This window comes from Heteronotia binoei, chromosome 3, assembly GCF_032191835.1.
Source record: "Heteronotia binoei isolate CCM8104 ecotype False Entrance Well chromosome 3, APGP_CSIRO_Hbin_v1, whole genome shotgun sequence".
In the NCBI taxonomy this organism is placed as follows: Eukaryota; Metazoa; Chordata; class Lepidosauria; order Squamata; family Gekkonidae; genus Heteronotia; species Heteronotia binoei.
This window is the reverse complement of record NC_083225.1, coordinates 184,073,566-184,086,467: the sequence shown is the minus strand read 5'-3', so window position 1 is coordinate 184,086,467 and position 12,902 is coordinate 184,073,566. Positions and strand designations below refer to the sequence as shown.

General features: G+C 44.7%; 1 protein-coding gene across 1 annotated transcript in view; it reads left to right on the top strand.

Moving 5' to 3' along the window:
- The window catches only part of PCF11 (PCF11 cleavage and polyadenylation factor subunit), a 28,601-nt gene extending 21,938 nt beyond the window's left edge, over positions 1-6,663 (top strand). Inside the window, exons 12-16 of the mRNA XM_060235001.1 lie at positions 241-424; positions 2,572-2,727; positions 4,466-4,558; positions 5,660-5,695; positions 6,133-6,663. Of these exons, the coding sequence (XP_060090984.1) occupies positions 241-424; positions 2,572-2,727; positions 4,466-4,558; positions 5,660-5,695; positions 6,133-6,348 (685 nt within the window). The 3' untranslated portion in view covers positions 6,349-6,663. The remainder of the gene's footprint in view (positions 1-240; positions 425-2,571; positions 2,728-4,465; positions 4,559-5,659; positions 5,696-6,132) is intronic.
- Positions 6,664-12,902: the final 6,239 nt, after the last annotated feature.

Here is a 12,902-nt window from a genome sequence, read left to right as displayed (position 1 = left end):
TGCTTGCACAGGGGAACTACCTTTACCTTTTTATTCGTGAGTTTCCTGCATTGTGCAGGGGGTTGGAATAGATGGCCCTGGAGGTCCCTTCCAATTCTATGATTCCATGAACTTGAAAACAAGCTTTGCCTTGCATGTACATTTTTGTTGTACATCTTCCGTTATCCTTGACGTTCCCCCCCCCCCCCCAAAAAAAAACCACCATAAGCAACTGCTAAGAAGTTTTTGGCTTGCTTGCAGGCGATACGACAGCGTCATCAACCGGCTATACACTGGCATTCAGTGCTACTCTTGCGGGATGAGATTCACGACGTCACAGACAGACGTGTACGCGGATCACTTGGACTGGCACTATCGGCAGAACCGTACCGAGAAGGACGTCAGCAGGAAAGTCACTCACAGAAGATGGTACTACAGTTTAACGGTAAGGTTTGTTGTGTCTGTGTGGGCTGGGCTTAGAGAATTAATTCCACGGGGTTGTGATGGATGACTAAATTAAAAAAAAAAAAAGTGAAGGTAGTTAGCACTCCAAGCAGAATCCTCTGTAGATGTTCAAAGATGAATTCTGCTGAATATCTTGACACCCCCCCCCCTTTCTACCCCCTGCGAAAGCTTGTGAAATTTCTTCAGGAAAGGAGTTTTGTGGTAACAATATAGGAATGCCCTCAAATCACCAGGAATTCTCCCCCCCACCTCTTTTTTTTTATTATTGCTGATGCCTGCTCTTCAACTGAAAGTATATATATATATATATATAATTATTTTTTTCTGGAATAAATCCTCCCTTCCTTAAGTAGTCTGGGAGTTGCATTGCTGAGCCAGTACTGCATTAGCCCAGTACTGCCCTCTGATGGTTGCAGCTAGTCATGGCATTTGGGAAGTTTCCTGCTCCTTATTACTCCATTTTAAAGCATTTGTGAGTTTCCTGCATTGTACAGGGTTAGATGACCCTGGAGATCCCTTCCAAGCATTTCTGTTGCCATTGGTGTGGTTAAGAGCTAAAGCACAAAGCTTTAAGAAGTTTGTGATTGTAATAAATAAAAACACAAGTAAGTACTATTAGCAGCCTGTTTAGTCCAGTGAAAGAGCCCCGTGGCGCAGTGTGTTATAGCTGCAGTACTCCAGTCCTAAACTCTGCTCACGACCTGACACGAACTGACACAGCGATGACACGAACTGACACAGCGATGTGAGGGGGGTGGGGAACGAAACACTTGATTAAAACCTGGCTTTCGGTCTTGTACAAACTCAGAACTTCTACCTGTTCCTCAGCTTTAAGGAAGTTACCACTCTATGATCATATTTCGCATCTACATAATGTTGACCTCATGAAGGTTGCCCTGGAGTGAACCTGACTCTTGCTTCATCAAAGTCAGTAAGGTCTGCTCAGGCTGGCAGCAACTTTTCAGGGTCTCAGGCAGAGGTCTTTCTGGGGTTGCCAATCCCCAGGTGGGGGCAGGGGATCCCCTGCTTGGAGGCCCTCCCCCTGCTTCAGGGTCAGGAGGGGAGAGGGAAATGTCTGCTGGATGCGCCATTATTCCCTATGGAGGCTGATTCCCATAGGGTGTAATGGAGAATTGACCCGCTGGTATCTGGGGCTCTGGGGGGGACAGTGTTTTGAGGTAGAGGCACCAAATTTTCAGCATAGCATCTGGTACCTCTCCCCAAAACACCCTCCAAGTCTCAAAAAGATTGGATCAGGGGGTCCAATTCTGTGAGTTCCCAAAAAGGTGCCCCTATCCTTCATTATTTCCAATGGAGGGAAGGCATTTAAAAGGGGTGCGGTCCCTTTAAATGTGATAACCGGAATTCTCGTTGGAGTTTAGTTATGCTTGTCACACCCTTGCTCCTGATTCCACCTCCAAAGTCCCCGGGTATTTCTTGAATTGGACCTGGCAACCCTAGGTCTTTCCCATCACCTAGTGCCATATCTTTGTAGCAGAAATGGCAGGGAGGCTCTGCCAGTGAGCCACAGCCCCCTCCCCACGTTTGTCAGTGTTATTGTATGCCCTAATAGTGTTATATCCTTAGATGCATTGAAAGGGAAACTGAATTTCAGCAGATAGGCTGAAATAAGGCTATATCTTCCTGCTATCTTTGGTGCCCATGGGAAATACTCAATACAGGCTGGATTTTTTCCCCCTTAGATGTTAGTGGCATGCTGTATACCAGCCCTCTCTCCCCCTTTTGAATTTCCATGCCTTAGATTTAACACCATACTGCAGGGGTGGCCAGCGGTAGCTCTCCAGATGTTTTTTGCCTATAACTCCCATCAGCCCCCGCCAGCATGGCTGGGGCTGATGGGAGTTGTAGGCAAAAAACATCTGGAGAGCTACTGTTGGCCACCCCTGCCATACTGGATGAATAAAGTATGCTTTTTATGGGCCTACAGAGCCTTAATCACAGCCATGGAAGAAGGAACCAACTAACGTTCATGTTTTGCTCTAAAACTGTGCCCTTTTATAATTAAAAAGTTGTGCCAGAGGTGTATTATGAAGTCTTGTGCTGTGTCAGAGACAAAATGGAAACAAACGAGAACTAAGTTTCGACATCTGTTTCATTTTTCTGTAGGACTGGATAGAGTTTGAAGAAATAGCCGATTTAGAGGAGCGCGCAAAGAGCCAGTTCTTTGAAAAAGTGCACGAAGAAGTTGTGTTAAAAACGCAAGAAGCTGCTAAGGAGAAAGAATTTCAGAGTGTCCCCGCAGGCCCTGCCGGGGTAGATGAGGTAAATGAGACTTGGCGATTTATTTTGGGAGAATAGCTGTGCAGAACTTCCACATTTCTATTTTCTACATTTCTAAATGTGTATTTTCCACATTTCTAAATTATTTTGTGCATGGGGCGGGGAGGCGTTGATACAAAGACTAACCTGATCACACAACTTTGGTTTTTGTATGACGAGAACTTTTGTAGGCTGAACATAATCCCCCACCAGTGTGGTGTAGTGGTTAAGAGCAGTGGACTCTAATCCAGAGCACCTGGTTCGATTCCCCACTCAGCATGCAGCTGCTGGGCGACCTTGGGCAAATCAGAGTTCTCTCAGAAATCTCTCGGCCCCACCTGCCTTACAAGGCGCATGTTCTGGGGAGAGGAAGGGAAGGATATTGCAAGCCACTTTTGAGACTCCTTAAAGTGGAGAAAACCTTCTCTTCTTCCAATATTCAGATTTTCTTAAATCTCCCTGAAAAGGAAGTGAGTGTTGAGATAAATGCTTGCCCTGCTTTTGGTGTGTCTTCAGTGAGAAATGAAGTATATTCAGGAATGTTGCTTGTGCTGTAATTAAGAGCACAGTCACAAGGCGCTCCTTAGTAAAACCTAGGATGGTATTGCAGGTTAACAGAGTACAGTCTGCTCTACATGTGCCACAGCCTAGGTAATAATTCTAGTGGGGGGAGGGTTTCCTTTGCTTTGGCCAATTAAAGTTGAAGAGAGGCTGTGCACATGATTTTGGTAATGTCCACTTTTCTGTGAAGCACACTGAGTGAGCTCTGGCCAGTTACTCGCTCAGTGTAACCCACCTCACTTGGTGGTTGTGAGGATTAAAGCAGTGGTCCCCAACCTTTTTGACACCAGGGACCGGTTTTGTGGACGTCAGTTTTTCCATGGAGGGTGGGGTGTGTTTCTGGATGATACAATTGTGCACCTTATTTCTATTAGTTTGGTGTGGTTAAGTGTGCAAACTCTTATCTGGGAGAACCGGGTTTGATTCCCCACTCCTCCACTTGCGGCTGCTGGAATTGCCTTGCGTCAGCCATAGCTCTCTTATCTGGGAGAACCGGGTTTGATTCCCCACTCCTCCACTTGCGGCTGCTGGAATGGCGTTGGGTCAGCCAGAGCTCTTGCAGAGTTGTCCTTGAAAGGGCGGCTTCTGGGAGAGCTCTCTCAGCTCCACCCACCCCACAGGATGTCTGTTGTGGGGGAGGAAGGTAAAGGAGCTTTTGAGCTACTCTGAGATTCGGAGTAGAGGACGGAATATAAATCCGATGTTGTATTATTATTATTACATTGTAATATATAATTAAATAATTATACAACTCATGGCCCAGTTGCTACCAGGCCACAGACCGGTCCTGGCCCACGGACTGAGGGTTGGGGACCCCTGGATTAAAGGATGAGAGACAAACTGCTGCGTGTTGTCACTCTGTGCCCCTCAAAGGAAGGGTGGGGAAGCAGTCAAATATTGGACAGTGATCTTGATGTAATTTTGAAAGCTTGCATCTGATGCTGTTTGAGCCTTCTGTTCTACAGATTTCAGAAGCTGCATCCAGTCATTCTGGGTGTGGCTGCGAATTCTGCCTCCTTTTGTAACTGACTCACCTACTTTAATTGTATGGTGCATCTGCCTGGTTTGTCTCGGTCTGACTAAACAAGCCTTTTAATGATCAAAAAGCACGCACGGTATGCCGTGAATGTTGAAAGTTTCCTTAACTTGCGTTTCTGGGTTTTTTCCTCTCTCCCTCCAGAGCTGTGAAATTTGCCAGGAGCAATTTGAACAATATTGGGACGAAGAGGAAGAAGAGTGGCACCTAAAAAATGCCATTAGAGTAGATGAAAAGGTAATGTGGAAGGGAGTTTGATGCCAGTGGGGTGGAGAGGGCTTCAGCGGCTCTTTCAGTAATCATCCTGTTTATTTTAGGGAGGGAAACCATTCCTTTTGGTGGCCAAATGCTTATGTCCCTGACAGTACAGCAATTCCACTGGCTACTGATCTACTCTTGAGCCCAGTTCAAGGTGTTTGTGTTCACCTTTCAAGCCCTACAGTTTTGGGATTAGAATATCTCAAGGACTGTCTTCTTCCATATGTTCCTGCCTGGGAGTTAAGATCACAGAGGGAGGCCCTCGTGACTGCCCCACCAATTAAAGAAGTGCCTTTGGCGGGTGCACGAGACGGCCTTTTCAGTGGCAGCCCCCCCCTATAGAACAACTTTCCCAGGGAAGGGCACCCAGCTCCCTCACTGTTCATCTTGAAGAGGCAGTTTTGAAGCCACTTTTATTTAGGATTGTATTTGACAGATTTCCTTATTTATTGTCCGTTCTAATTGGAGTATTTAAATTGCGACCCTTTGGGTGCATTCACGCAACACTAAATAATGCATTTTACATCTGGATTTTTACTGTGTAAGGAAAGCAAAACTCTGGATGCGAAACGCATTGTTTAGTGTTGTGGGAATGCACCATTTATGCGGTTTTAGAACTGTTATAGAACAAAGTAGGAGTCCCAGTAAACAAGGTTAAGACCAACAAAGTTTTATTCAGAACGTAAGCTTTCGTATGCATGCATACGTCTTCAGAAAAGGAAGGAGGTGCATAACATACCTGTTAACATTATTCAGTTTATCTTTATAGTGTTTTTATTAATAATTTCATTTACGTTGTAAACCACATAGCGTTCCACAAGGAAGAAAGGCGGCTAATAAATATTTTAAATAAATAAAAATCAAATCAAAGTTGCTGAGGGCTTCAGTTAGGTCTTGCCCATCCCGTTTGGAATGCCAAAAGAGGACTCAAAAGAGTTCAGTTCAGAAAACAAAAGTAGGCTCTACAAAACTTCTAGCGACAGTTGAGGTCTGTGATAATAGTGTCCGCATATTTATAAAGGTACCCAGGAGAATATTTCAAAGCAATTTCTTGAGTTTGGTTTCCCTTTCTTTCTGCAGATCTACCATCCATCATGTTACGAAGATTATCAAAAAGTAAGTTTACCCTTGTTGTCAAGCCTCCAGAACGCATGGCTTGCTGCATCCCTCATTGGCGTGTGGACCCGATCCACAAGTGCTTTCACGGCTTAAAATAAATAGCATACCATGTCATTCACGTAAGAGGGAGGGGAAGCAGTCTGATATCTTTCAAATAGGATTGAAAAGGCTAGAAAGCTTTAGAAGTGTGTGTATTATGTGTGTGTGTCTAGGTAGGTAGACAGACAGATGAATAGGTAGGTAGGCAGGTAGATAGATGAATTAATGAAAGCTGGGGTTTGCAGAATGCCAACAAGACGAAAAGTAGTTCAGCTGACATGACTTGGACCATCCCAGGTGTGATACCTGCCTCTTAACTTCAGGCGGGTTGGGAAAGCTGCCAGTAAGCTGGGGATGAAAAATTCCAAATGTGCTATTCCATTTTTTCTCACCAGACCTCCTCTTTCGATTCGACGCCCTCTCCCAGCAAGACACCCGTAGAAAATCCACTAAATATGATGTTGAATATTGTCAAGCAAGAGGTTCAGGACTCCTGTAACAGTCCCAAAATCAAAGAAGAGCCAGAGGAAAAACTTGAGGAATGTACGGATGGGAGCACAACAGTACCTGCCGAAATTAAAACGGAACCTGAAAAGGTTGAGTCGGTTTAATTTGATTTCTTCTTTTTTTTAATTGCAGAGAAGAGCGACTGTGTTCTAGCTGACTCTAGAAGGCAAGGAATTTTTATATGAATAAAGTGTTCTCCTGGGGCAGGGCCCCAGTTGCTTATTTGGTTAATAAATACATTTTTGTATTTGAAATTTCTTATTGCCTGCACAGTGTCAGGTGTCTATTGTGTGGAAGTTCTGTAGATGGTGTACTGATTTAACAGGGATAGACTGTATATGTAAGAAAAAATTGTACGAGAAATTTTTTTTTTTCCATTTTGTGGAAATGTAAATTATAAATAAAATATTTTTGCTATCTATGGAGTGTAACGTTTATGCACACCATTCAATAAAAAAAAAATATTTCTGTTTTTGGGGGTGTTTTGAATGGAACCGAACTGAACTCTGGCTTTGACGTAGGCCCCGTCCTTAACAAATAGGATTTTCAGTGGAAATGACAAGACGGACTTTTTTGATTTCATAATAAAGTTAACGAGAGCTTTGCTGTTCCGGAAGACAAGTTCCTGCAGACAGTGGAGTGGTGTTTTCATAACCGGCATTCATAAGCAGATTCATAAAAAGAAAGCTAAGAGGCATATATAACAAAGCGATAGGCGCTTGACTTTGGATCCGTGCCAAACGCCGACAGTGAAAAGCCCCAGGCTATGCTGGGAGCTGCAGCCTGAATCCAGTTTTCTGAATTACTGGGGGTTTTTTTTCACCCCTTCCCATCTAGCCAAACACATAAGACCTTAGTTCAGCTGAAGGGATTTTCTTTCAGTTTTACAGAGGAAGAAAAATGTTAAAGATTCTGCAACGTGATTTAACGTTTTTTTTTGTTGGTTGATAGCGCTCAGGTCTAGGTGGTAAAGGGATTACCATGAAATGTTAATATTTATTTCATGTAATAAACTAGAGTGAAGCATATATTGCGTGTCTGAATCTCATTATTTCATGGGGCTGTTGGGGGAAGCGTTGCGTTGGGGCCTGAACCACGGACTGGGAAGTTGCGTAGCTGTTGCTCCAACTTCCTGGGATTGGAAAGTGTGGATTCGGTATTTGCAGGATTCCTGAAGCTGATCCTTTTTCATCGGGTGAAGAAATCCCCATCGTTATGCGAAATGTGGGATGTGTTCCAATCTTCTTCGTGGTCTCTGTGCAGTCCCACACATGGGTACTGTGTTCCAATCTTTCTTCGTGGGTTTTTAAAGTCTTGTGTGGTGCTTTGTTTTTTTTTTTTTTACAGTAGCCATCGATGTAGCCTTTCCTGGGTGGTGAGACTGAGGCACAAAAACAGTATCTCGGTCTCGCCACATACACCTTTCCAATCCTAACTGCTGGCACCTGAATCCAAAAGCCAAAGCCCACGGTCTGTATAACTGCAACAATTTACTTGATAAGATAATTACCCCACCAGACTTTCAAAATAGTATTCATATTATGTGAACCGTACACAGACAAGCTGACTCGAGAACAAGCACCAGTAACCAAGCATCCGATATTGGTGATTCCGTACGTGGAGACTGTATTACTACAAAATACAGAAGTAATAACAAGTCTCCACAATACGCATGCGCCTGAGGAAGCCATCTGGGAAACTGTGTTTTACTGGCGTGCTGTTGCGCAGTGCATTTTTGCGCAACAATCTGGGATGTTGGAACTTTTAGACAACGTACAGAATCAACAATATTGGATGCTGCTTGGATCAACGTGAACAGAAATTGGAGCAGATATCCGCTACTGAATCCATAGGTGTTTGCGTTGAGCACTCTTGGTTACGAGTGTTTGTTCTCGAGTCAGCTTGTGTGCGTATGGTTCACATAATATGAATACTATTTTGAAAGTCTTGTAATTATCATATAAATTTTCAGGAAATTGTTGCAGTTATCATGTCTCTACATAGTTCCTTTGTGGGCGCCTGAATCCAGCACCCTGGTGATCCCCCCCCTCCTGGTAACTTAATTTCACAGATACCATAGATAGCCAAAAAGACAAATAAGTGGGTGCTAGATCAAATCAAGCTTTCATGCTCCCTAGAAAAAGGAGCAGAGGTCCATCAGTGGCTATTAGGCACAGCATATTGATGGAACTCTCTGTCTGGGGCAGTGATGCTCTGTATTCTTGGTACTTGGTGGGGGGGTACAGTGGGAGGGCTTCTAGTGTCCTCACCCTAGTGATGGACCTCCTGATGGCACCTGGACTTTTTGGCCACTGTGTGACACAGTGTGTTGGACTGGATGGGCCATTGGCCTGATCCAACATGGCTTCTCTTATGTAGAAGCTAAAATGACTTAATAGGCTTTTGAGTCCAGTGGCACCTTTAAGACCAACAAAAGTTTATTTAAGGTGTGAGCTTTTGTGTGCACGCACACTTCTTCATATACATAGAAATGGAAGCTAATGTTTCATAAATAGAGACAGATGCCTCTGTTAGGTGAACAGCAAATCAGAATACAACTTAATGAAGATGTTTTGGCATGTAAAGACTAGCAATAACAAGCTAAGGTTATAGGTCACAATGCGTTTGGATTTCATTACAGGAAAAACCAGGGGAGCAATATGTCAAAATATTAGGAGACCAATGTATAAAAGTATCCTAATTAAGAATAATTGAGACTCTTGTTAAAGCCCCATTCATCTCTCAAGCTTGGTCTTTGCATATGTCAAAACATCAAGTTGTATGCTAATTTGCTGTTCACCTGTGTAGAGGCATCTGCTTTATATATTTATATATATATAATGTTAGCTTCCATTTCTGTGTACCTGATGAAGTGTGCATGCACACAAAAGCTCACAGCTTGAATAATCCATTGGGTCTGAAAGGTCCCGCTGGCCTCAAAATCTGTTTTGCTTCAGACCAACACAGCTGCCCACCTGGATCTAAACTGAGACTTCTTGTACTTTGGTCACATTCTGAGAAGACGAGACTCATTGGACAAGAGAATCGTGCAAGCAAAGTTGAAGGCAGCAAGACCCAACATGAGACGGATTGACTCAACTGAGGAAACCACTGCCCTTGGTGTGCAAGACCTGAGCAAGGCTGTTGATGAAAGAACATTTCAGAGGATGTTAATTCCTAGGGTCACCATAAATCAGAAGTGATCTGATGGCACTGAATACACACAACTGAGCAAACCCGATGGCTTGCATCCTGCAAACTGCCAGGGGGAGTTGCATCTCTCCCAGAACCATTTCTGATTCTGCAAAGGTTCATTCCCAGGATTCAGGAATTTGCAGGTACTAGTAACTACACTGCTCAGCAGCGATGATAGGGAAGAGGAATAAGATAGCCCTGCTTGCCTTTTTCGAGATGCGGAAAAGGGGAGGGGAGTATTTTGTCTCCTGCCCTCTCCATAGTGCCTCTCCATAGTGCATAGAGCCAGTTTGGTGTAGTGGTTAAGTGTGCGGACTCTTATCTAGGAGAACCGGGTTTGATTCCCCACTCCTCCACTTGCACCTGCTAGAATGGCCCTGGTCAGCCATAGCTCTGGCAGAGGCTGTCCTTGAAAGGGCAGCTGCTGTGAGAGCCCTCTCCAGCCCCACCCACCTCACAGGGTGTCTGTTGTGGGGGAGGAAGGGAAAGGAGATTGTGAGCTGCTCTGAGACTCTTCGGAGTGGAGGGCAGGATATAAATCCAATATCTTCATCTACCTCACAGGGTGTCTGTTGTGGGGGAGGAAGGTAAAGGAGATTGTGAGCCGCTCTGGGACTCTTCGGAGTGGAGGGCGGGATATAAATCCAATGTCTTCATCTACCTCACAGGGTGCCTGTTGTGGGGGAGGAAGGTAAAGGAGATTGTGAGCCGCTCTGAGACTCTTCGGAGTGGAGGGCAAGATATAAATCCAATATCTTCATCTACCTCACAGGGTGTCTGTTGTGGGGGAGGAAGGTAAAGGAGATTGTGAGCCGCTCTGAGACTCTTCGGAGTGGAGGGCAAGATATAAATCCAATATCTTCATCTACCTCACAGGGTGTCTGTTGTGGGGGAGGAAGGTAAAGGAGATTGTGAGCCGCTCTGAGACTCTTCGGAGTGGAGGGCGGGATATAAATCCAATATCTTCATCTACCTCACAGGGTGTCTGTTGTGGGGGAGGAAGGGAAAGGAGATTGTGAGCTGCTCTGAGACTCTTCGGAGTGGAGGGCAGGATATAAATCCAATATCTTCATCTACCTCACAGGGTGTCTGTTGTGGGGGAGGAAGGTAAAGGAGATTGTGAGCCGCTCTGGGACTCTTCGGAGTGGAGGGCGGGATATAAATCCAATGTCTTCATCTACCTCACAGGGTGCCTGTTGTGGGGGAGGAAGGTAAAGGAGATTGTGAGCCGCTCTGAGACTCTTCGGAGTGGAGGGCAAGATATAAATCCAATATCTTCATCTACCTCACAGGGTGTCTGTTGTGGGGGAGGAAGGTAAAGGAGATTGTGAGCCGCTCTGAGACTCTTCGGAGTGGAGGGCAAGATATAAATCCAATATCTTCATCTACCTCACAGGGTGTCTGTTGTGGGGGAGGAAGGTAAAGGAGATTGTGAGCCGCTCTGAGACTCTTCGGAGTGGAGGGCAAGATATAAATCCAATATCTTCATCTACCTCACAGGGTGTCTGTTGTGGGGGAGGAAGGTAAAGGAGATTGTGAGCCGCTCTGAGACTCTTCGGAGTGGAGGGCGGGATATAAATCCAATATCATCTTCTTCTTCTTGTGTGACTTCTAGTACAAAGTCCCTGGACCCTGGGAATAAGCATCTTCCTGGATTGGATTTTTTTATTTTTTGGAATGTGGAGATCAAAATTTTATGGTCCTTGCAGCTGTGGATTGCAGGATTGAACCACAATTCTATGCATTTGTAATGAGTGGATGCCACAGGAAGGCCCATAGGCAAGGGAAATCTGTGATCCAGAGTGTCAGACTAGAGCCCAGAAGACTGTTTGAAATGCCCACTTGGCCATGGGAGCTCTTTGGATGACCTCGAGTCTGTTACCATCATGAAAGGGTAAGTGAAACCTCCCCATGAAAGGGGAGTGCCCCATGGGGGCAGTGATGCTCTGTATTCTTGGTGCTTAGGAGGGGGCACAGTGGGAGGGCTTCTAGTAGTCCTGGCCCCACTGGTGGACCTCCTGATGGGACCTGGGGCTTTTTGGTCACTGCGTGACACAGAGTTGGACTGGATGGGCCATTGGCCTGATCCAACATGGCTTCTCTTATGTTCTTATGAATCCTAGATTCAGAAGTATAGAGTTGGAAGGGACCTCAGGGCCATCTAGTCCAAGCCCTTGCACAATGAAAAAAAATCACAAATACCTCTCCCCACAGACCCTCAGTAAACCCTTCTCCTTGCTCAGGTGACAAAAAACCCCCTCCCAAGACTGGATTTGAGAAAAATGGCATCCTGACCGCAGAGTGGGGATCAGCATTTCCCTGGGTGTGTAAGAAAGGGCCATAGGGTTGCCAGATCTGGGTTGCAAAATACATGGAGACTTTGGGGGTGGGCCCAGGAGAGGGTGGGGTTTGGGGAGGGGAGGGGAGGGGCCTCAGCATGGGAGTCCATCCTTGAAAGCAGCCATTTTCTCCAGGGGAAGAATCCAAAAAACAACTGCCTCGGAAATACAAACCACTTATAACAAATTTACAAAATTTGGTATTATAAATGTGCAAAAGCATCCATAAATTCATTCAAAGATGATAAAATGCATAGTTTTTTTATTTTTATTTATTTAGAATTTATATCCCGCCCTTCCCACGAGTGGCTCAGGGCAGCTTCCAACAATAGATCCAACATAAAATTAAACAATATTTAAACATGTAAGGGAATGAAGATTTAAAACAGATAAAACAGATAAAACCATAAATATTAATAAATATTCAAAATATATATAAAAGAAAGAAATCTGGCAAGTTGTATTAAATTCTCAAGCTAGGTATGGGCTAGCCGGAAGAGGGTCGTCTTACAGGCCCTGCGGAACTGAACAAGGTCATAAAGCCCCGAACATAGGAATACTGTTCCAAAGGATGACTCCGGAAAACTTCAAAAAGTCTATGTAGATTAAATACGAAAGATGGGCATGTGAAAGAAGTTAGTCTGAGGTCTTTTTGGCTTGTGACGAAGCTGCAACGGAATGTGATAAAAGCCGGTGATCGCGTGAAGGCGAGATTTTTTTCCTTCTGAAGCTGACATCAGTGGAAGGGCTCCGTTTGGGATTTACTTTCGAGTAGGATTACTCTACATAGACTTTTTGAAGTTTTCTGGAGTCATCCTTTGGAACAGTATTCCTTTGTTCGGGACTTTGCATTTTATCGTCTTTGAATGAATTTATAGATGCTTTTGCACATTTATAATAGTAAACTTTGTAAATTTGTTACTAAGTGGTTTGTTATTTCTGACGCAGTCGTTTTGGGGATTCTTGTTTATACTGTGTCGCTATTGTTTTTTGCCTAGCTATTTTCTCCAGGGGAGCTGATCTCTGCCAGCTGGAGATCAGTTGTAAAAGCAGGCGCTCTCCAGGCCCCACCTGGAGGCTGGCAACCCTAAAGGGCCACGAGATCTCAGCACTGATGCTATGCT